The sequence below is a fragment of the Lygodium microphyllum genome, chromosome 25 (assembly GCF_053477565.2).
Source record: "Lygodium microphyllum isolate KBCC chromosome 25, Lygodium_microphyllum_v1.1.10, whole genome shotgun sequence".
Classification (NCBI taxonomy): Eukaryota; Viridiplantae; Streptophyta; class Polypodiopsida; order Schizaeales; family Lygodiaceae; genus Lygodium; species Lygodium microphyllum.
In genome coordinates this window covers 24222814-24247273 of record NC_141159.1, presented here as the reverse complement: position 1 = coordinate 24247273, position 24460 = coordinate 24222814, and the positions used below count along the sequence as shown (strand labels likewise).

The window sequence follows — 24460 nt, the reverse complement described above, 5'->3', positions numbered from 1 at the left end:
CAAGGAGTAGGTCAGCAAAGTGATTACTAGGCATGTTGCGAAGTAAAGGCAGCATGAACACCAACTTGTTGCAAGCAAGTCATGGCAGGTTTACGAGCAAGTCTGGACAGGTTTGCACAAGATGAGGCAATACTGCTGTTCTGAAGGCAAACACCAAGAAATCAGGGAATTCTGGAAACTGTGCAGGTTTGTTTCAGGGTAGGTGATTACAGAAGCTGTAAAAAGAGCAGTTATGGCAAGGGGCAGAACTTGAAGCAATGAGGGTGAAGTTACCTATGGCAATTAGAAGTGAGAGGACGAATATGGCGGCATGAGGTGCAATCACCAAGAAGACTTGAGCCAGCAAGGCCACAATGGCTTGTAAGGCAGCCGGCTGAGCGAAAGGGGCTCAATGGCAATGGCTAGTGTGGCGAATGGTCGCACATGATGGCAACAGAATGGAGGTAAGTGGCTTCGACACCACTCTTGGCCCAAGTGTGGAGTACTTGCGCAATTAATTAATAGAGTGAAAGATAATGTGAAAATTAATCGATCCACAATGGAACTCAATCACAAAATGAGAGGTGATGAATTAAATAAATGGGAGAGGGTAGAATGCTCAAGGTGATCACAATGAAAAATGCCACACGTGTGTCTTTTTATGATAAGGCTAACCCTAAACAGCTTAACCATCACACGAAACTCTAACTCTAGTGTCACTTAGTGTCTAGGGCACTAGGGGCAACAATTTCCTTTAATAACAGTTTGAATGCCCAAGGAACCAAGATCATGGATCAAAGGGCATCCACACATAGACCATGAGATGCTTACAGCCAAAATCCCCCAAGTGAGCTTCTTAGGGACTCCCATATCATGTAGTTTGTGTGGAAACCTATCTCTCAATGTTGTATCAAAAGCTTTTTGAAGATTGGATGATTTGTTGTGAAAGTACGAATGCTAGAGTCTCATTATATAGGTCCAAGGTACACACACAAACCTTTGACCCTTATTAAACCCACACCTTGGCCATGGTGCTAATGATGTTGTTGACACACCAAGGCACTATTTGTTACATTATTGGATATCCACATGGACACTAGTAGCATTGGCCACCACAACCAATACTACTAGCACCCATCCGATTACCCAAGGACTCATAAAGTGACCTAGTGCGAATGCACTAGGAGCATTTTAGGGTAGGGCAACTAAGTCCTATTTATAGGACTCAAAGTCCTATTATGCACATCATGTGATCACCATTCTTAGACTCTTGGCCCGCAGGCTAACATGTCCACACATTGGGATGGTGTGGGTTGGTGCTATGGGATGCTAGCTCTTGGGACGTTTTCATGGCCCAGTTGCCCCAATCCTAAAGTGCCCCTGGTACATTCGCACTAGATCACTTTATGGCCACTCTGACCAATGGTACTATCACCCGTTTGGATATCCAAGGATATAGCACTATCGATGTTGGCAACGAGCATTACTATGGGGTGACAAAGACAACAAATCTAGAAACTAGCATCGTAAGTGGATCGAGGGAGCGATTGAGTCAAACTAGAACCTCGATGGCTACGGTAGTCGAGCTGATGACACACGAGCTCAATAGCAAAGATAGCTGAGTTGACTCACTAAGGCAGTTGCACGTTGGCAAAGGTATGGTAGCTCAAGAGCTCAAAGGCAACAACAATGGCGACGTAGTTCAGTCGAACCCATTCTATACTACTATTGGGTACGGAGCCCAAGAGTAAAACAATAACTATAGAAAATGGAACTCCGTGAGAGAGAGAGAGAGAGAGAGAGAGAGAGAGAGAGAGAGAACTGCAGGGAGACCCGCCGTCATCGCGGCGCAGGTGGTGCCCTTCAAGGCGAGGCGGCAGGTGGATGTGCTGTTCGAGCCAGGGCCTTGTCCTCCTGAGGACTACGTCAGAGAAGTCGAGCGTGTCGTCAACATCACCTTCCCTGACTCCGCCTGCATCCGATACGTCGGCAACAGCGTCTGGCGAGCTCGATTGAAGCCCATCTCCTTCTTCCATCTGTCTGCAACCCTCGTTTGTGACATCAGGCATCGTCGCAGTCGTCGCCTGGTTGACCTGCGGGTCCTGGTCGGTGGTCGCTGTCAGGCCTGGGCGCTGTCGCCTGTCTGCTCGCCACAGATCGTCCTCTGGTCTGCGTCACCTCTCAGCCCGCTACAGCGACTTGTCTTCAGTTTTGCGCCCCTGCCTGCTTGCGCAACCAGCACCACGTGCCCAGGCCTGTGCGACTCTGCGTGGTCCCCTGTGCGCAGGGCTCAGGCAGAGAAAGCGAGAGAGAGAGCAAGCAAATCGGGGCTGCTGTCACCTGTGCTGGCCCTGGGCGCCCGTCAACGTCACCTGCACACTGCCTACCTGGCGCGCCAACGTGACCTGCACACTGTCTACCTGTAACCGTGCTGCGCTGCATCGTGGAAGCCCTGACCAGAGAATCGCCAGGATCAAAGGGTGTGCTTGCAGAATACGTCCCTGCACAGGCCGGGACACGACAGTTTAGGGACAGGCAGATAGACATTTTACAAGGACAGATCTGTGCCGAGGAGGCAGCAGATTATTGAAGAGCAGAGACTGTAGACAGTGCATCCTGCTGCTACAGTGAGGGAGCGAGCGAAAGAGAGAAGACAGCGGTATGGCTGGCCTGGATATGGATTTTCTCGACCGGACGGTGGCAGCCCTTGGCCCTGATTCCGATACCGAGGAGCCGGAGGATATGGTGCCATGCACGGAGGAGCCGCCTCCGGGTTCTGAACTGCCGCCGGCAGGCAAACGCTCTAAGCACACTTCAGACGAGCCAATGGGTCCTCAGGACCGTTCCTATGCGCAGGTTGCCTCCGAACCTGTGGATTCGCAGGAAATAGACTGGGAGCATTTGCTGGACTTTGCCAATACTCTGCTTGGCAATTATGTCCAGCATAATAATGAAACTTTCTCTGCTGCGGCTGCGGATGATGTGCTGGAAGCGACAGTGGACCCAAAATCAGTCTTGCGGTCCTTCTCAGTGTTCTATGACCGTGCAGTTATACTTTTTTTCACCGGCAGGATCCCAGTGCTCTCACATATTCGCCAGTGGATGCACCACTTATTGCAAGGGGAGTATGTTGAGGAGATCTTCCTTGGACCTCGCGGCTTTTATGAGGTGCTGTTGAAATCCGAATTGCATCGAGCTGAGCTACTGTCCAAGTTGCCACTATTCTTTGACCGCCGCTTGGTCCATGTGGTACCATGGCGCCCTATGGCTGACTTCCAGCGTCTGCTTCAACGCGAATGCCCGGTGTGAGTGGAAGTGGAAAATTGTCCAGCGGTATATTGGCCATTGTTGAAAGACGCGATGGCGGTTGTGGGCACAGTGCTGGTTCCCCCCAGCCTCAGGGCTATGAACCGAAACCGTCTATGCATGTTATGGGATACGGCCAGGAAAAGGCCTGCGTGGCTTCGCCTCAATTGCGCCGGCATGCATCCTTTGCATTTTCGCCTGAAATGGGGCAATTTTGCCGGACACTGCTTTTCATGTGGTAAATTAGGGCATTTTGTAGCTGAATGCCCGGAACGGCAACTGTCTTCTGAGGAGGCGCAGGTAGTGCAGCCCAAGGATGACATGGTGCTTGATGCCCAGACACAGGAGACCCTTCAGCCCCCTACTGTCATGGAAAAAGGTAAACAATAGGTCCGAGCTTTGGATTCTCCTAGCTCTGATTGGATTGAGGCACGACAAAAAAAAGGTAAAAAGTTGGACGCAGGCCTGGCAGATCCTGGGCCTCATGTTTCCCCGGATTCCGTGCGCACGTACACGCGCAGGAAAGACATGGTCACCCCACAGCAGGTTGTGCGTACCATGGCCCCGTCAGCCCCCCGCAATCCGTCTTCAAGGAAAGTCTATTCCGAGGGCCCCAAGGGCCCACCTGCTAAGCTGGCGTTTGATGCGAAAGGCAAAGTGATTACTCCTTGGGATAGGCGTTATCCCCGCCCTGCTCCCAAGGTAGTGGATTTCCCTTCTACCTCTAAAGCAGGTCGCCCGAATTCATTTGCAGTATTGGCTGATTTTCTAGATGAGGGTGTCCTGGATGCCCTCGCGGAAAAGATGCAATCGAGGCAACAGGCGCCTCGTTCCTGACTTCCTTTGTTTGAAAATATATGAAGATTGCCACGTGGAACGTGCGAGGCATTTGCTCTCGCCATAAGCAGCATACCATGTGGTCTGTCTTGCATGAAAATCAGTGGGATGTATTATGTGCAGTGGAGCACAAAAGTCATGGTGAGGCAGGAAAGGTTGTGGATTGTCGTGGATTTCGTCTGTTTTATGCAGGGACACATGCTAAGCATTATTCGGGCGTGCTGATGATTGTTCATGAGAAATACCAGCCTGTTCTTGTTAAAAATGATGTGCACGGCCGCTTTCTGGTAATCGAAGTCCTATTTGAAGGCGAGATTTTATGGCTGCTGGGACTTTATGCTCCCAATGATCCCACATCCCGACGGGATCTATGGTTGACTTTGCAGGGCTCCATGGCACTTGGCCGCAGAGGGTTTTTGATGGGAGATTTCAATATGTGTGTTGACTCTTCTCAGTCCACCTCAGGGCATTCGGTAATGGATACGCCAGAAAGCCGGGTGTGGAACTCCTTTGCTTTGCACATACTTAAGCAAGATCTTTGGTCGTGGCTTCACCCTTCTGTTTCAGGTTTTACTTTTCATTCTGCGCAATATGCAACCACTTGGTCGCGATTGGACAGAATGTATATCATGCAGGGGGATGATTTTCTTCCCGAGATGCTGGAGATGAAGGTCTTGCAGCAATATGCGTTGTCGGATCATTTTCCCCTCCAGCTTGAGATGCGAGCACAATCTGTTGCACCTTTTATGCAGTTCCTGGATAAGCTCCCTTTACGCTTCAACTCCTCTTATTTGAAGCATCCAATTTTTCAGGATTATATGCAGCAACTGATTGAGAGGTTCTTATTGGACTTCGCCTCTGAGGGCTTGGCTTCGTTTGCACGCCTGCTCTCTAATGTGCAGCGGGTTGCTCGGCAGTATGGGATTCACACTGCCTCTCTTTGTCGCCGCCGTCGACTTGCAGCAGAGGACTTATTGGCCTTGGTCCGTTCCTTGCTCCTGGATTCCCCAGATGATGATTTTCTGCTGTCACTGGAGCGGCGTTTGGCCCATCTTATTCAAGTCTTTAGCTTGAAATCTTATCAGCAGGCCAAGCTGCATAAATTGACTGACACATTGCAAGATAATGCCTGCCAGTCTCATAAGTTCTTTCGCGCCTTGCATGCTTCTCCGGCTCGCGAAAATATGACTCGACTTCAGGACTCGGAAGGTCGCATGGTCACTGATCCGCAAACCATTATCAATATGTGCAGAAATTATTTTATGGATCTTTTTGCTTCTTCATCCTTGCCGTCTAGCCAGGTTACGCATGCCCGCTCGGTCTTCTATCAGCTGGTCCACCAGCAGGTTCCGTTTGATATGCAAGCCTCTTTGGAGGCGAATATTTGCGAAGAGGAGGTTATGGATGTGTTGTTGCACCTGCCTAAGGATAAAAGTCCTGGTTGGGATGGTCTCACTAATGAATTTTTTGAGCACTCAGCCACGCAGTTGGTAAAGCCTTTAGTGGTCATGTTCCAGCAAGTTTGGGAAACAGGGGTCATGCCTTCTTCATGGAAAGAAGGCCTCATCAAACTGATCCCCAAGGTCCCTTCGCCGTCAAAGCTGCAACACTGGAGACCAATTTCGTTGATGGGCGTGATGCATAAAATCTTTTCCAAAGTGCTGGCAAATCGGCTTCACAAGCACCTTCCAGCTCTTGTGCACCCCCTCCAATATGGTTTCATTAAGAGACGCAACATTTTGCACAATATCTTGAATGTGCAAATGGCTATTGATTATGCGAGGCACTCCAATCAGCAAGTGGTCTTGATTCAACTGGACCTGGAAAAGGCGTTTGACTGTGTGGACTGGTCTTTCCTTGCAGAGCTTATGTCTGCTATGGGCTTTGGGATCCGCATGTCCCGATTGATCTACACCATTAGTACTAAGGCTTCTTCAAGAGTTATGCTTAATGGTGGGGTCACAGAGCCATTTCTCCTTGCACGCTCGCTCAAACAAGGCTGCCCTTTGAGTCCTCTCTTCTTTGCCTTGGCGACTCACCCGGTCCTTTCAATGTTATCCTCCATGGCGGCTTCTGCCCAGCTGGCAGGGTTATCTCTTCCTTTGGGGCAGCACTTCATCAACCAATCTTTGGCTGATGACTCCTTTATGATTTTGCAGGCGGACAGGGATAACATTCGCAAGGCATTAGATGTTTGGACGCTCTTTGGTCAAGCTTCTGGTCTTCGCATCAATGCCTTCAAGTCAGCCATTCTCAGTTGCACGGAGCCTGATTTAGAGTCATTAGGCTGGCAGGGCCAGGTGGTTTCTCGTGGCTCGATTGTCAGGCATCTTGGATACCCATTGGGGGTGGATGTACGGCCAAAGGCCCTGCTGGAGTGGATTTCACACAAACTGGCCGTGAAGTTTATGTATTGGAAGTCGCAAGCCTGGCCGTTCCATGTCCGCCTCAAAGTGGCTCAGACAATTATGCTACCAATGCTGACGTATTTCCTGCCATTACTGCCATGGACGCCCAGTACTTTGAAGGCTCTTACTCATCCCATTCGTTTCATGCTATGGAAGAAAGATTCACTGCAGGCAGGCATTTCCTGGATTTCATGGTCACATGCATGTACCCCTAAGCGCATGGGTGGTGGAGCTATTTTGGATGCAGAAACTCATATGCTGGCTCTTCGTTGGTCTCTGTTTCGTGCCATGTGTATGGATCATCACCCGTGGACCATCATAGCCCGTTATTTTCTTGAGGACAGCGGCCTCCGCCAGGGTAACACACGGCTTCGAGCCTCATGGTGGCATGTCCTTAATGCTAACGCTCGTTTCTCCAGTCCCTCTTCCTCTTTGTTAGTGCATTTGGTCGGCTCTTGGAAAGTGGTGCTCCAAAAGGCTCGTTGGCATCCTGTAGGGGACCGCGTGCAGACAAATTCTTTTCAGCTGGAATTGTTGGCGGTATCCACATTACTTTCATGGGAAGATAAACATCAGCTCAGACCAAGATTTAACCGCATGGCCCGTTTGGGTGTGACTTCGATTGCGGATGCTACCCTTGCCACTCGCAATGTCCTTGCATCATTTCGGACTGCTAAGAGACTTTTCAGGATCCCGCGCGGATACCGTGATTTATGGGGGAAGCTTTCCTCGGAACTTCAGGGTAGGCAACCCTTTCCTGCCCTGGCTATGGATCGCCCTTGGCAGGACTGGGACCTTGCAGGCCGGTTGAGTCTGGAAAAGGGCTCTACTAATCAGGTGTATCATCTTCTCATTAAAGATCACCAATGGTTGGGCGTGAAAGTTAATGCTGTTTGGGGCCTGCGGAAATCACTGTCATGGTGGCAGGCAACGCTGATGGAGGGATGGCAGAACAAGACACCTTTCAAATGCAAGGTTTTTCTGTGGCAGGTAATGATTGGTGGTCTTCCTCTTGCCTCGGCCCTTTCCAAGCGTCGAATCTCGAATGGCACTTGCTTCTTCTGCACCACTTCGGCGGAATCGGCCCGACATCGTTTTCTTTCTTGCCCGTTCGCCAAGAATATCTGGTCACTCTTGTCACGAATCTGGCACGCGGTGGTGGGGTCTTCACTGACTCCCTTCGATTGGGTTTTTGTGCGCCCGAAGTATCCCACACCACCACCGTTACATATGAAGATCTTATTCCATTTTTTCAGATACTGGAGATGCTGGCACATTTGGACCACCCGAAATGCTTTTCTCTTTGATTCGGCTTCTAATGTACCGCGACATATTGCAAGGCTTAAAGGGCTCTTGCATTGGCAGCTAGATCTCATCAGGCACTCTGACTTGCTCCCTCGGGAGGATTTGTATTCCTGGCATTTGGCAATTGCCTCTGGGTCCTTGCCATGATTGGTGTAACTTTTTAGTACCCTAGTCCGGGGATTTCCCACACGTTGGCCTATGGCCCTCGTGCCTCTTGTACTCGTGTAATCATGTAATCTTGTACTTTCTTCGTAATTAATACAATTACCTTTTACGAAAAAAAAAAGAGAGAACTGCAGGGAGATTTTACGAAAAAAAAAAAGAACTGCAGGGAAACATTGCAAGGTAACTTGGCTATCCCTTGGGTGTTGATGTGTAGCCAAAAGTCAAAACTCTTATTGAAATGGATATCACAAAGATTGTAAGCCAAGTTTATTTTTGGGAAATCTTAGACTTGGCCATTTCATGTGCGCCTTAAAGAGGTGTAGACTATTATGCTCCCCATGCTCACTTACTTTTTGCCATTGCTACCTTGGACTAATGTTGCCTCGAAGGATCTCACCCGACAATTCTGTTTCATGCTATGGAAGAAAGATTGTGTGCATGTTGATATATCTTGGATATCCGAGAGTCATGTTTGTACACCCCAATCCATGGGGGATAGGGCTGTTTTGGACATTTAGACACATACAGTAGCCTTCCGTTGTTGGCCTCTTTTGCACCCACTGTGTGCTGATCAACAACCCTGGACTGTTATTGCTCGTTTTTTCCTTGGTAGGGATCAGGGTTTAAGTATGGTAATATGAAAATTCAAGGCTTGCAGTGGCATGTTCTTAATGTTGAGATCCGGTTCTCTACATTTGCTTCAGTCCTTCTCAATCATTTGGTGTGCTTGTGGAAAATGGTGCTTTGCAAGGTCCAATGGCATCCAACAGAAGACAAATTGGCTGCCAATTCATTGCAAATGAAAATTCTCGTTGTGTCTCATCTGCTTTCTTGAAAGGACAAATCAAAGAAGAGACCTAAGTTTAATCACATGGCTTGCCTTGGATTGGTCTCAGTGGTTGATGCCACTCTCTTTCCTCAAGGCACATTGATTTCTTTTTGCACCATCAAACATCTTTTAGATCCATCATGGCTACCATGATCTTTGGGCAAGGTATCTAAAGACTTGTAAGACCGTCAATCCTTTCTTATCCTAGATTCTGATTGTGCCTGGCAGGATTGAGACCTTGTAGGGGTGTTTGAGTCTCCAATCTTCTTCGATTACTTAGATTCATTAACTCATGATCAGAGATCAATCATGGTCGACCACCAAAACTAATGCACTTTGGGGATTGTACAAATCTAAAGTCTAGTGGAAATTGACAATGACAGAGGGATGGCTCAACAAGACGCCATTCAATTTATAGGTATTCATTTGGAGAATGTTGGTGGGTGGTCCTCCCCTTGCATCAACTCTTCACCATAGGGACATTTTCAATGGGAATTGTTTCTTTGTACCACTCCAGTTGAGTCTTCCCATCACAGATTCATCTCTATCCTTTTGCTCAAAATATTCAGGTCCTCCTTTCTTACATTTGGCATGCTATGGTGGGAACTACAATGCGCCATTTGGTTGGGTCTTTGGAAAGGCTAAACACCATGGTCTGACACAATCCCATATGAAGATTCTATTTCACTTTCTCACATTCTAGGGTTGCTAGCATATCTGGGTCACTCGCAATGCATTTATTTTTTATGCCCCCGAGAATCTAAACTCATGTTGCAAAGCTCAAGGGACTTCTTTAGTGGTAGCTTGATCTTATTCAGCATGTTGATATCTTGACTAGAGATGATTTGGCAGCTTGGCATCGAGCGGTCTCTTCAATAACCCTACCCTGACTTTTGTATTTCTTTGTGCTCTTTTAGTCACGTGACTTTTGTACTCATTTGATATAATATAATCACTCATTAGGAATAAAAAAGTAAGAGAAAGAAAGAAAGATATATTAATGTCTACAAAAGATCAATGTGTCCTATGAGACAAAACCAAAGTACATCTCTATCCAATGTCATCTCATCACGAAAGTGGAAGAAAAATGCATCCTAGTATTAGGCTAACATCTAAAGATCTCTGTCTAAAAAATCGAATGTATAAGGTGTCTAGCTATAGTAGCTCCTCTCTAAATGTCAAGATCAACATATGATCCCAACCATGATATAATCCAGGGCCACCTTGCTAATGTATCAAGGAGTGGGTCTCATGTGTCTCATAATGATGGCTCTAACTTGACTATAGCATGGGCCCCTCACTCATCAATCACATGGTCGAGATCGCTGTGCTTGACAAAGTGCAATGGCCCTATCTAGTGTGACTCAGGGGCATGGAGTAGGGGTAGTTTGATGAGATGGATCTATGTCTATTGAGCTAGTAGTGTCTATGGAATCTAATCTATGAAAGAAATATGTCACTACTCCCTGCCTAGGTCCCTCTGGGTGGAGCTGGTCTCTGGGAGAGACAGAGAGACTTGCAAGTATACAAAACAAATCTGAATAATAGATTAAGTGATTCAATGTGAAACTAGAAAAGGTAAAGCCTCAATATATAGGCCAAGGTACACACACAAACCTGACCCTTATTAAATGCTTGGTGGTGTAGGAGATGTTTAGAGCTATGCACAGAGACATATAATAATGTGTGTTCACACGCAAAGATGACAATAACTAACATGGCCGGGCAATGTAGTATTGCTAGATAGAAGAGGATTTTGGATGCCTTTTGGGCACTATTCTACCTACATTCTTTGCAAATGTAGTTATAAGGATAGGGAAAGGGATATTGAAGGTATGGGTACTAACTGCAATGTGAAAGAACTATCCAAAGAGTTGCAAGTAATGGCTGGTTACCTCCTCAATCAAGCAGTAGATCATCACTAAAAGACAACTTGGCAAGTGTCTTAGATGCCATGCCTTTAGACATCAAACCACACAAGGTACACCTAGTTCAACCAAAAGCCCACTTAGCAAGAGTTCAGAAACTAATTGTTGGACAAAGCCCCATCCAACTATAGATCATGACAAATTCAACAAAGCTCAGCATCACCGCAATAAGGGCCAAATAACCCCCCAACAGCCCCAACCGAGAGCGAAAACCTCTAACACCAACAAGGCCCCCTAAAATAGCGACAAACCCTTGTCCATGCAATCATCGTCACCCTCCACCCACAATCCCCCATCCTCGTCCAACCCTCCTCCCCCTCCAACTTCACCCCCTCCCCCTCTCTCATAGCCAACTCCACAAAGACACCACTACCTTTTCACCCCACAAATACCCCACCCACCAAAACTACCTCGACACATCCCTCCCCCCCAATCACTCCTTCTCCTACACTGAAACCAGCCTTATTTCTTGGAATGGGTGGTGATAAGCTAATTTAAGAGTTAATTACAACAATAAATAAATGCACATAAAAAGAAATATACACTTTACCATAATATTATTGGACAGTAGACACCCTGTTGGCCCCAAAATTGGCGCCCCTTGTGGTATTTCTTTAGCTTTCATTCAATTGGAAGGAGTACAACTTGAGATTCTTCAATCTCCTCCTGCTTACCAATTGCTCTTGCTGTCATAAATGACCAGCAAGCCTTTTGGGTCATTTGCCCCTTGATTCACCTAGGACTTCTTCTCCAATTTGACCCTTGGCTAGCCAAATGCTGCCCCAAATCAATTCAGGATGGGCTGGCTCCTGAAATCCCTTGATAATCTTCAATTATCAGCTGTTGATTTCAGTCCCTTCAGCCTTCAATCTCTGGCACGGATCCCAAGGTGGCTGCTAAACCCTAATTTATGTTGTAAATTAGGGTTTTACTGCAGAAATTACAGATCGCTGAAATCTTCTCCAAATGGCTAAGAATGGCTGAGCATAGGCTGAAGGAGATGAGAGAATTCTGTAGAGAGAGAAAATTCTAAGGTTTGTCGTGAAGAACTGATCAAAATCATCTATTGCCCTGTTGTACCAGCCCCAAACGGATGACCAACAACAATAGGAGTATCAGAGACTGTGATCTTCAAGAGAAAGTGCATCAGTAGCAATTGCCAGCTTCCCAAGGTCAAGAATATGCAATCTCCATCACCAAAATGGTCTCCAATGGCTGGGAAATGGCCCCAAAAGCTGTCAACAACAATCCAACACCTCTTTCTAACAACTCCAAAATGAAAAAACGAGATTTTCCTCTCCCTTCAGCCCTATTTAGCCTTTCCCCCACTTGCATGGGAAAGTTTTGCCAAGTGGCAACTTTCTTAATCCATTTTCAGCAATTTCCAGCCATTTAATTAATTTTCAAAATTAATTAATTCTGAAATTTAATTCAGCCCTTTATCCATGCCCAGAAAATTGACATTGCCCATCCAAAAATTAATTGGCTAGGCCATTTGCAACCCAAAGTGGTCCCATGCATTAATTGACCCTTGGACAAGCATTAATCCATTAACTAATGCCTAGTCCCTAGTGTCACCACTAACACTTAATGGCCAATTAATGGCCCTAGAGGCAAACTGACACCAAAATTCACCTAGAATCTAACAAGTGTAGCTTGTTACAACTTTTGCCTTTGACACCCATCTTTTTCACAAGGTTCTTCGGCCTTCAACTATGAAAAAGTAGCTTGCACCTCACATGTGCAACACATGTGCATCTTTTAATTGCACATTTGATTAATCCTTTAATCAAATGTCAATTAAACATAAGCAAAGCATCAAATTTTCACATCCTCGTGACATACACCCTCTTCTCCAGGAGGTGACGAGTTTCATACTCCAATGACTTCCCCTAGACAACAACAAAGCAACGGTCCTATGGGATGCTCTATGTCCTTGGTGGTCCACACATTCCCTGTCACGCCCAGCTCCTTCCAAAGGAAACCTAGCCTTATGGCCTTTGCTTGTACATGAGAGTTGTGGATCATGGGGAGTTTCATTGAAGGTGAGAATCTTTGTGATTCACAAATCTTGGAATAGTGAGACACATCTATTGGCTCCCTCGGATAGGCCAAACTTATCAAAAGTGGTGCAACAATGGAAGCGTAAACATAAGCTGTAATAAACTGCTAAAACACAAGACAAAAGAGAAAGGGAAAGAAAGAACACAATACAGATGAGAACTCAAATGTATGCTCAAAAAATGGAATCCATATACCAAGACATGAGACAATACAGAAGCAATGTGAGTCACCGGCTGTGGAGGCACTGGCACATGCTCCCTCTCTCCAAGAACTGTCAGGTGATGAATGAATGTGGAGGAGGGAGCCTGAGAATATATAGGCCAAATAAATGCCAAAAATATGACCGATCCGCTAGACTAGGCTGCAAATAATGCCAAAACACAATAAATGTTAGCAAATAAAATACCTAAAATATCTTTGTGCCCAACTTGCTGTACCACATGTACAGACTCAACCATGAACTAACTAATCTGCTAACACCCTCTCTCAGATCATGGGTGATCTGATACAATACAATATACAATGATAATGTCACATCATAGTGCATACAACAATGTCTATCATAGTAGAACCATGGATACCCAAGTAGTGGGTGCACAAGCCACCACCAAGGTGCCTCGGAGAGAACCTGATGTCGATGTCGATCGTACCAACTCCTGAAGATAGAGAAGATCATAGCAACTCTCAATGTCTGTCAATGATACCTCTGATGTAGCATATGTGACCATCCTGTCACCAATGCCGCAGCGCAGAAATGACCATCATCCCCCTTCTTTGGCCAAACCGACAAAATGTCCCCTCATGTGGGCTCCAGACGAAAGCCACCCGCTCTTTGTCACGTAGCCAATCCATTATGAACCTGGATGTCAATCCTAGCTCCAAGATTTGAACCTGCCAGGCTTCGGTCAATACATCAGGGACGTCCCTCGCTGGATCCTATGCATCTGTATAGAAATATAGATGAGGCGCAGCTGCCCCATCTCACCACCCTCTCACACTCCCTCTCTAGCACTAAAGAGTTGTGAGGGATGACCTCATCACCACTACTAGAAAGCAACTGAGAAAGGGGCCACCAAGCCCTTCCCACAATCGGAAGAAGAGAATCCCTTCCGCACCTTCTTGGACTTCGCCTTGGCCAAAGAAACTAAGCCAAAATCTGAGGCAGATGATGACTCGTCGGAGGAGTTCGCATCCCACTTCATCTCAACTCTTTGCAGTCCTTCCGTAAATGACCCTTCTTGCCACAGTGGTAACACTAGGCATTCGACTTCTCCATCTTTGAACCCCTCTCTGAAGCTGCAAGAGACTCACTTAAATCTCCATAATGCGATGGAAGCCAACCCTATAGTCACAAAGTCGCCTCATGCTCAAGTAGCATCGAGGACATATGAAAAAAACTGACACGAGTCGTAGATGTCTGCATCCTTAAAGCATTTGTCACTCCATCAAACTCCAGAGGAAGCTTGTAGAGTATCGTACCAACAAGGTGTGCCTCTGATAGGGCAAACTACATAATGCGAAGCTGGTCCTAGAGTTGGGTAACTCGAAGTAGGAATAATTGGATCACATCTTTGGGTTCAAACTTCAATTGCTGGAGCTGGCCATAGAGAGTAATGGCCCTCATGGTGGAAGAAGCCTCGTACATCAACTACAACTTCGACCATACGTTTGAAGCTGTCCTGCGAGAGGTGACCGCCAATAGGACTGCTTTGGAAATACACCGAAGTAAGGCCAAATAAGCACGGGCATCATCCGAATCCCATGTAAGCACTGCCTCCTCATGGTTGTCTTCATCAAAATCAGATGGAACAAGAGAAGGCTGTTGAGGACGTGCCATAGCTCTATCAACCACGTACCATAACCACTTCTGGATAAACCAGACCTTCATCACCGCACTCCACGTATAATAATCAGGTCCATGGAGCTTGTCATCAGTGAATGTGCATGTAGAAGCCATCTGTAGATGGAGAAAGAAAGGGATTTGGAGAGGGAACACAGCCAAAACACAAGCACAAACTGCAAAAAGCAAGAGTTCACATACAATATAACCCAAAATCTGATAATGCAAGTGCCCAACCAAGAGGAGATACTGAGGCACCAAAACGCAGGCTGAAACGGATGCACAGGCTGTACAGATGCTGATGTCAGCAAAAAACGAAGGCAAAATAGGTCGCCTAGTTGGAGCAACAGCCGTTGATCAACAAGGGTGAAAACAATCCTGAATCAGCAAGAAAACACAGCAAAAACACAAATCTTGAAATCTGATACCATTGACAAGAGGATGAGCACACCCTTGCAGCCAAAAAGAGAGCACGCTACATTTCGTACTACGCCTGGGTGGTGGCATGCAGATCTTTGTAAAAACGCTGACAGTGAAGACCATCACCCTTGAGGTTGAAAGCTCTGATACCATGTCAGAAGTGATACACCAATGGAAGCATAAACATAAGTTGTAATAAACTGCTGAAACACAAGACAAAAAAGAAAGGGAAAGAAAGAACACAATACAAATGAGAACTCAGATGTATGCTTGGGAAATGGAATCCATATACCAAGACATGAGATAGTACAGAAGCAATGTGAGTCACGGGCTGTAGAGGCACTGACACATGCTCCCTCTCTCCAAGAACTGTCAAGTGATGAATGAATGTGGAGGAGGAAGCCTGAGAATATATAGGCCAAATAAATGCCAAAAATATGACTGGTCGGCAGGAAAGAAAGAACACAATACAAATGAGAACTCAGATGTATGCTTGGGAAATGGAATCCATATACCAAGACATGAGATAGTACAGAAGCAATGTGAGTCACGGGCTGTAGAGGCACTGACACATGCTCCCTCTCTCCAAGAACTGTCAAGTGATGAATGAATGTGGAGGAGGAAGCCTGAGAATATATAGGCCAAATAAATGCCAAAAATATGACTGGTCGGCCAACAATAAATGCTAGCCGACTAGCTGCAAATAATGCCAAAACACAATAAATGCTAGCAAATAAAATGCCTAAAATATCTTTGTGCCCAGCCTGTTGTACCACATGTACAAACTCAACCATGAACTGACTAATCTGCTAACAAAACTATCATCTTCTACCGATTCCACACTATAAAAAAACACTTGAATAAAGAAAAAAAACTCAAAGTGTATGCCAATAACATAATGAACACCATAGAACTCAAAGATGAAGAGAACTCAGAGGTGAGAAAAATGAATGAACAAAGACACTATGAACCTTGAACCTCCATGTCTCAGCTGGAACGGAACAAACATGAGCTAGAAGAGGACTCTCTGACAGCTCTTGAGAGTGTGTCATGCCCCGAACAGATCCCAAAACGCAGCAGGCAGCCTCTAAGAGTGATCAGCTACTATAAACACAGACTGAAGTGTCCGAACAGGTTGATCAAAGCAGTAGGCAGCAGGGCGGCCTGCAAACACAAAACACAAGGTGGCTGATCAGAGACGTTGATCTGCTACAAAATACTGCTGTCCCATGTTGGTCAACAGCTTCTGTATGATGTTGATGGGTGGGGTGCCAGCAATAGGCTGCAAATGCAGCAGTAGACTGTTGTGGCAGCTGGCTGTACAAAGTACACTCTAGACAGGATGGGTGGCAGCTGCACAAGCTGGAGCAGATGATGATGATGAACAGCAGCTCTAATATGCAGCTAGAAAGATGGTTGACAACTGCAAACAAGGCGCCTCAACCACATGTCTGCACAGCACTCCACAAACTGAGATATCCACTGTGCAGGATGTGCATACCAACGTGCTTTGTTTTTGAACTAATGACGGGGTTGCTAGTAAGTGCTATTGCACTCTAGCTATTGCACTAGATCAGAGTTGGAACGGTGCATGGAGACTATGATTCCACCAGCAAGCTCCTCATTTATTTACAGTATTCATTCATTCACTTTAAAGTTATCTTTCTTCTCTGTTTGTGTTTGTGTTGGCATTTCGCACTTGAGTTCTTTGTGTTTAAGTTGTGGTCAATGTTTTCTGTTGCAAACCCTCGAAACTATTTATCTCCCATTAGCAATGTTGTGCTTGAAAAACTCTTTGTTTACATTGGACTAGTTATGCTTTAACCATTTGCTTGAAGAATTCGCAAATGATTTAAAAGAAGGATAAGGTAGCTAGATTTGTCTAGTGTTAGACTTCTATGGCCACTTTAGGACTACTCAAAAAGTTACCTCCAGTCATACTTGTCCATTTATACTTGCACTAGCATGTGAGAGAACTGTCCAATAGCCGATGACTCTCGTGGGAAGCGGGATGGGGGAGGTGTCAATGCCTATCATCCATCAAAGACGGATCCCGAGTGCTCTAACCACCAGTCCAAGCAGAGGCTAATGAAGAAAAGTGCTAAAAAAGCAAAAACGACCATTTGTGGACAATGATGGCATCAACAAGCTAGGCAAAACACAGCCAATATGAGCCACTAGGTCAACAGACGATAGCTAGAGATGGCCATGACAATAGGCTGAATGAGAGGTGCGTGATGAATGGAGGCTGGGAAGAATTGGGATACTCTACAAAACAAGGGAAGAGACTTAGTGGTAGGCAACTTGTTTATTTGTAGATACTTTTGGTAATAATTGTGTTTCGGAGCTGTTTTAATGAGCTCATTAGTTTAGATAGCATTTTTTAGTAGAATATCCCCTCTCAAGCCCAAAATTGGCAACTTTCTGATGATGCACGGGTAACTGTGTATTACAAAGCAATTGAGGCCAAAGGTGATGACTAAGAGTCATGCTCCTCCTTATGTAGGGCATAGAGGTAATGACGCTATGATTAAGATAGTGGAGCACTTTTCTATTGGCTTGCTTTGAGACACGATATTGAGTAGTTTATTCATACATGCATTGTATATCGAAAAGTTAAGTATGATAGGCAGAAGGTGCCACATTTATTGTAGCCCTTGCCTAATCCTCATAGGCCTTGGTAGAGCATTGTGATAGTCTATAGATATTATCTTTGATCTTCCTAGGACATCTATGAGGAAGAATGGGATATGGACTATCATTTGCAAGTTCAATAAGCAAACCCATTTCATTCCGATGAGGAAGAAGATAAAGACTAATCAAATGGCATGATTATGCTTACAACATGTATTTAAGTATTATGACATGCCAAAGTCAATCATTAGTGATCACGATCCACAAATGACCAACTTGTTTTGGAAGGGAGTATTTGAGAATATTAGTATTAAGCTGAAATTTTTTTAATCTTTCTGTCCATACAAAAATGGTTAGTCCAAAGAGGCACAAGACACAATGAGAGAAGTACTTGCCTTTGGTTAAGTTTGCACACAATAATACAATGAATAGTTCCACTAGTAAGGCCTTTCATATAGGTTTATTGAGGCCTTTTCATGGTGATGTGTCACTAGATATATCTATTGAAATTCAGTCAAAGGTTGAGGAGCTGAATGAGATATTATTACCCAAGCAAGTATTGGCACATAAAGAGAAAAAGATAAGGGATAAAGTTTCTAGGACATACTTGGTAAAATTTTAAAACTATTCACCAATGGATGCTAAATAGATGGAAGGGAGTGACTTAGTAGATCACTCTTAATTGTTGCAGCTTTACCTCGACGCTTTTCAATTGGAGCTAACTTTGGATCAAGCTCAGCAAACCAAGGGTCCAAAGCATTGCCTAGTGCTCAAGAGTGAGGGAGCAAGTCCACTCCTCCAATAATGGATACCCCTAGTGTATAGTGGATCTCATATGTATTCAGCATGCAACAAGGTATTGTTTGTTGACAGTATACTGCCATGGGATCACTATTCAATATACTAGTCATTGTAGTTGATATGCAGATGAGTATAGTTTCATTGCAACTTTAAAAATGTATGCATAAGATTAAAAATTTGGTTATCAATTGTTGGGTTTTTGTGTGGATGATCATCAATTGTCAATGATGTTTAATTGGTTTTATAGACAGCAATATGTTACTTAACACCATTGATAGTTCTGCCGTGGTTCATGGTCAATTTATGCTTTACTATGGTTGTTTGGCGCCAGAACATTTGTTCTATATTAGTAATGGATACATCCTATGGGTTTTTGGCAATAATTTTGGATTCTTTTTTAGTCCTATGTTTTAATTATGTTTGCTGGAAATTTTCAACAAGTGTGTGCTAGTAGCATATTTGAGCAATAGTGATTGATATTATTTTTACTATGATGCCTTATGGAAATTCCAATGCATATTATCTTTTAGCACACGGTAGTGTAATCAAGAGCAATTGCAAGGACTTCAAGGGGGAGATCTATCACAAGAACATGAAATTTTGATGCTTTGCCTAGCATATGATTAAGTTGTTAAACAAATGTACAAATATGAGGTCCTCATGTGATGTGTAAGTTAGTTACTTCACAACAATGGGTCAAGAACCTTGAGAAGTTAGTGGGTGCCAAAGGCAAAAGCTGTACTAGATAGGTACTAGTATCTATTGAAAGATTTTGGCCTAGATCATTTTATTGGCCATTAATGTTAGCGGTGAAATTAGAAACGATGTAATGCCAATTCAAGGGCTAATAAATGCTCAGGAATAGTTGGATGAAAAATTGGCCTTGCCAATTTAATTATTGAATGGTGAAATCATTTTTCTAACAAAAAATTAATAGTTCAATTAATTTTCATAGTTAATATTCTGAAAATTAAGTTAATTTGGCTGAAATTTTCTCAAAAATGCAATTAAAAGGCTGCCACTTGGCAAAACTTGCCCAACAAGTGAGAGGAGGCTAGTGGAGGCTGAGAGAGAGGGGGAGAGTCATTTTGGAAGTCTATTGGTTGGAGGAGGAGCTACTACAGCCACCAAGAGAGGGAACTATGCAGCCACTACAGCCAAGACAGCAGGCCACAAGCTGAAAGACCTTGTCCAGGCTGGCAACAGCAATCCAACAGTGAGCAACAACATTTATAAGCCCCTTGTTGTAGGTGACAACTCCAAGGCTGAGTGGAAAGGGCTGCAATGATATTTAGTTATCTTGTCTTGGCAGTAATCTGAATTTTCTCTCCTCTCAACATTCTCTCTCATTCTCCAACCATCTCTCAAGTTATCTCAGCCATTTCAGCCATTGGAGATGAAGAATTCAAAGATTCATTGCAGTAAACCCTAATTTACAGCAGAAATTGGGGTCTGCAACCAGCTTGAAAAGGATGCTCAGAATTCTAGGCCTAGAACTTGAAATTCGACAACTAAAATTTTGAAATTTTAGGAGATTACAAGAGGCTATCTAGCCAACATTGAGTTTGGGCAGCATTTGTCATCAAAACAGCATATTGAAGGCCAAAACCCAAGCAAACCAAGGGGAAATTTGGTTTGAAGGTTTGTTAGTTGCTATGGATAGCAAGATGTATTGAAGATTGAAGGAGATTAGGCTAGATCTCAATGTACTTCAACCTTTAGCAATACGAGTTAAAGGAATACCGTGAGATGCCCCAATTTTGGGACCAACAAGGTGTCCATTGTCCAAGATTAAGTAGCAATGTTTGCATTTCAGTTTATTTGAATATTATTGCTTGTTGTAATTAGTGGATAATCAAGTCATTACCACCCTTGCCAAGAAGGAAGGCTGGTTTCACTACATGCATACATCTCTTGCAAACAATTTGCTTGGGAGCACTACCTTCCTCAAATTGAATTCAATTATAACAATGCTAAGCATTCAGCTACTAGCTATACCCTATTTATACTTGTGTACAATTACAAGCCGAAACCACCAATTGTCATTGAGATCAAGGGGATAAAAATGCAGTCCATGGTCAACTTTTTGCACAATATGCAAGAGATTTTGACGATTTCAAGCCAACTGGATCGTAGACAGCGGAGAAAGTTGCAACACATCATGTCTCCTCTTTAGGACATCTTCATCTCATGCGAGCTAGCACTACCGAGTTTTGAGCCACCAAAATTAGGGACAATATTAACACAAATTCTTTAGCCCCATAAAACTGCCCCAATAAGAATCAATCACTAAAACGGCATTTTATTTCGGTAACAAGACAAATGTCCAAAAATCCCCTATATAGATCATGTTGTGGGCATCCATTTTCATCCCCTGTTATCCCCGGCCACCAACCCTTCGAAAATTGGGGTTTAGACTTCATGGGAACCATTAATCTTGCTGCCTAATATTCCCAAGCTCACTACATTGTTTTCACCACTGACTATATGACCAAATGGGCAAAGGCTAGGACCACTTGCAAGAATGTTACCTGAACTATGGCAAAATTCTTATGGGAGCAAGTCATCTCATGATTTGGCTTTACCCCATTGAGATAGTCAGTGATCAAGGAATCCATTTCCTGAACAAAGTCATTGAACGCCTATTGTCCATATTCTCAGTCCTGCATATGCCCATATTATCCTTAAGCAAACAACCAAGTAGAATCCATGTTCTTAGCCCTGCATATAGCCCATGGATGATCCCCTCACAAAACTCAAATACTTAACAATTTTTGGCAACTCATTTCCTATTTGTACTAAAAAGGCCCAATGTAAGGCATAGTTTGATAAGCACATCAAACAATGATCCTCCGATAAAGATTCTATTTTATCTTTGATCAAGAAAATGTTTCCAATAGCCTATATGCAGGCTCGTTGCAGGATCTGTTCCCAAATGATTTAATCCACTTTTTAAAGCTTTAGATTCCCCATTATTAAAGCTCCAGTTATCCAAGCCAGAAATTTGCAGCCTTAGTTTGCAGATAATCTGTACAGGTACTACAACACTCTACTTAGAATGGCCCAACATAAAACAGTTAATGGTAACCATACACTTATATATCTAATACAACTTCAGATTTACCGTGTACATGTTGGGTTTTCTCCAGCTGAAAACTGATTGTACTACTTACTGTTTACCACGTTGAAAAAGTAAGGCTATTCTAACTCATGTATACACAACTTCTCAGCCATATACAACTTCTCAACCAAAGTAAACACATGTGACCAATGCACTTGCACAAGAAATCCTTCAATTATAGCTCCTCGGACAAAGTAAACACATGTCGCCCCCTATGCAATTTCATGATGCATGCAAACTAAGGATTTAAGAAGGAAACCAACCTGTAAAGTCTGGTAAGATTTTGATACTTCTTTGTGATTTTCTTTAGATAGGCTTCCAACTCCAAGTTATTTTTAAAGCGGAAATCCCACTTTGGACTTCAACAAAAAATGAGTTAAGATGGTTGTAGAAAAAAGGAGAATTTACCACCAAAGGTTAATAACCGTACACCAAGGTTGCCAACTTTTCAAGAAACCTACAGCTTGTCTTCAACATTTGAAGAAGATCAAATACAGGATACAGATGATCTGAATTTTCCACTTTCTTGCTCATGACCAAATGCATTTTTGACTGCTCAATATCTTGAAAGTCTTGTAACTTAGCAGTGCCTACAACAATTTCCAACCACGGACTCAAATAAGAAGTCAGAATCCACCTTGAAAAATTGCATATGATGATTAAATACAATACTGAGATGATATTGATGATAATGACAAAGATCAACACAACAATGTCAAAACCTCAATCGCAACGTAACTAAGTTAGGAGGCCCATGGTAAAACCAAAAATTTGTTCCTTTTAACAATGAGAGAAATAAATAAATGATGATGCCATGTATAAATGGAACTGAACACTCAAGATAGTAAACCAAAAAAACTATTTCTTTCAATAATGAGAAGCTTTGAAGAGGCATACTCTCAGTTCCTCTGAGCTGATTCTAATAATCTCATAGAATTCCACCATAATTTCTAAAATTCTACATTAGGGTATGGTAGAAATTGATTTCAGCAGTGGTTCCCCAAAAACACTCATGTTGCCCACAAGTTTGGCTCCCCTTTAGACATATTCGAAAAGAAATAATGCTTCAGTAAATGCATTGAGGTTCATTTGCATGGACAAAGCAAGCATGTCTTCAGTAAAAATATGTGTGTCATTATATCATCAAAACTTGTGTGTATATGTGTGTCTCCATGGCTCCAACCTCCTTATACTATCATGTGACCATGGTATCCCAAAATAGAGTTTGAACCCCTATTTCAGAAACTTCGTTCTAGAAATGTTTCCAAAACTCCGAAATGCATTTCAAGATTGATCTATGGGTCGAAAAAAGGTTTTTCTTAGGGGGGGAGAGGCCATGAACTTCACCCACACATACTTCAGTTTTTTGCCGACAAGCAATGTGTTTTAGTTCTTAACATTCAATTCTAGTGTTAACCCCAAGCCAAGAAGGCGGAAAGACGAATGAAAAAGCAAAAAGAAGATGGAAAAGGAGCAAGGACACGCAGGCACTCTCCAAAGCTAAACCGGGGCCAAAAGCGTAGTTTTAAATAAAAGGCGCCTCAAAAACTCCAAAAACTCTTATAAAAGAGCGCCAAGCTCCCTCTTGTGCCACCTGTAAAAGAATAGTCGAACATAGGCCTAGGGCATGAAGCAAAAGAGGGAATTAGAAAAAGGGACCTTCCCACAATGGCCAGTCATGTAAAAAAGGATGGGCGCCCATGGGGTTTTAGGGTTTGTATATATAAAGTTCAAAAAGTGAATGGAAGCTCATTCTTTGGTGTGTGCCCAACAAGAGCTCTTCTCTTCTCCTCTCCTTGCTTGTGTGTGCTCTTGAGAGAGGGAGTGATTGTGAGTGTGAGGGAGTGAGTAAGTGGGAGTGAGGAATCAAGGGGGTGAAGCTCTTCACCATCTTCTCTTCTCTTCTCTTTCTTTCCTTCTCTTGCGCGCGCGGTTGGAGCTTAGAGAAGGAGGAGGCTTGAGCATGCTTGAACTAGCATCTAGGATCGTGGAGCTACCGGAGTGTGAAAAAGAGGAGGCAACTCATATTGGCATCAAGGTAAGCTCACTACACTCGTAGGATCGAGGGCACGTTGGCTATGTGAGAGGTAGCCATTAGAGCTCGCTTGGAACACTTGAAACAATAAGCGGTCCGTGGGTCTTGGTGGTTCAGCGAAAGCTCTCACATTTTGGTTCCGTTGCCGAGACCAACGGATTCAAGCTTGAGCGCTTGCGCGCCCCATATCAAGCATCAAAGTAAGGGATTCTCCCCCGAAACGTAGCTTGAGGTACGTAGAAAGGTTGGGTGTTTTGATCTTCGAAACAAGTAAGTATTTTGGGTTAGTTTATTTGTTTGATGATTGGAAAATAGGGAGAAATCATGTTAGTTTGTTGCTTTCGATTCTCGTTGCATTTAGTGTAGGATAGCATTAGGAAATCGAACCAGGAAAGGGTAGGATTTACTGTTGCAAACAGGGCAAAACAGGGCATAAAACATGCAAAAAATAGCAAAAATCTAGCTTGGGATTCTTAATGTCGACAAGTGAGTGATTGAGAATGTCAAAGCCCTGCTCGGGAAGGGGTTTAAGGGCTAGGAGACCAAGGGAGAGCTCATTTGCAACCATTGCAGTGAGAGAGAGAGAGAGAGAGAGAGAGAGAGCCCACAAAGATTCGATTCAATCGCATCGTCGGAGAGCCTACCGCTCACCCCAGGTATACCAATCACTTTCCTTGGTGCCTTAGCCAGGATCTAGAAGTTTATGCAGGGAATGATTAACTGACTAGGGAGATTTGATCGAAATCGTCATTGCGCGGCATTCAACGCGCCGCGTTCGGCCCGTCTGA

General features: G+C 44.1%; 1 protein-coding gene across 2 annotated transcripts in view; it reads right to left on the bottom strand.

The window, feature by feature from the left end:
• The window catches only part of SOL1 (carboxypeptidase D), a 169133-nt gene that overhangs the window by 105905 nt on the left and 38768 nt on the right, over nucleotides 1-24460 (bottom strand). For both annotated transcript variants that reach the window (XM_087666366.1, XM_087666365.1), the window contains exons 2-3: nucleotides 22140-22227; nucleotides 21901-21996 (exon numbers count right to left, since the gene is read on the bottom strand). In XM_087666366.1, the coding sequence (XP_087522492.1) occupies nucleotides 21901-21996; nucleotides 22140-22227 (184 nt within the window). The remainder of the gene's footprint in view (nucleotides 1-21900; nucleotides 21997-22139; nucleotides 22228-24460) is intronic.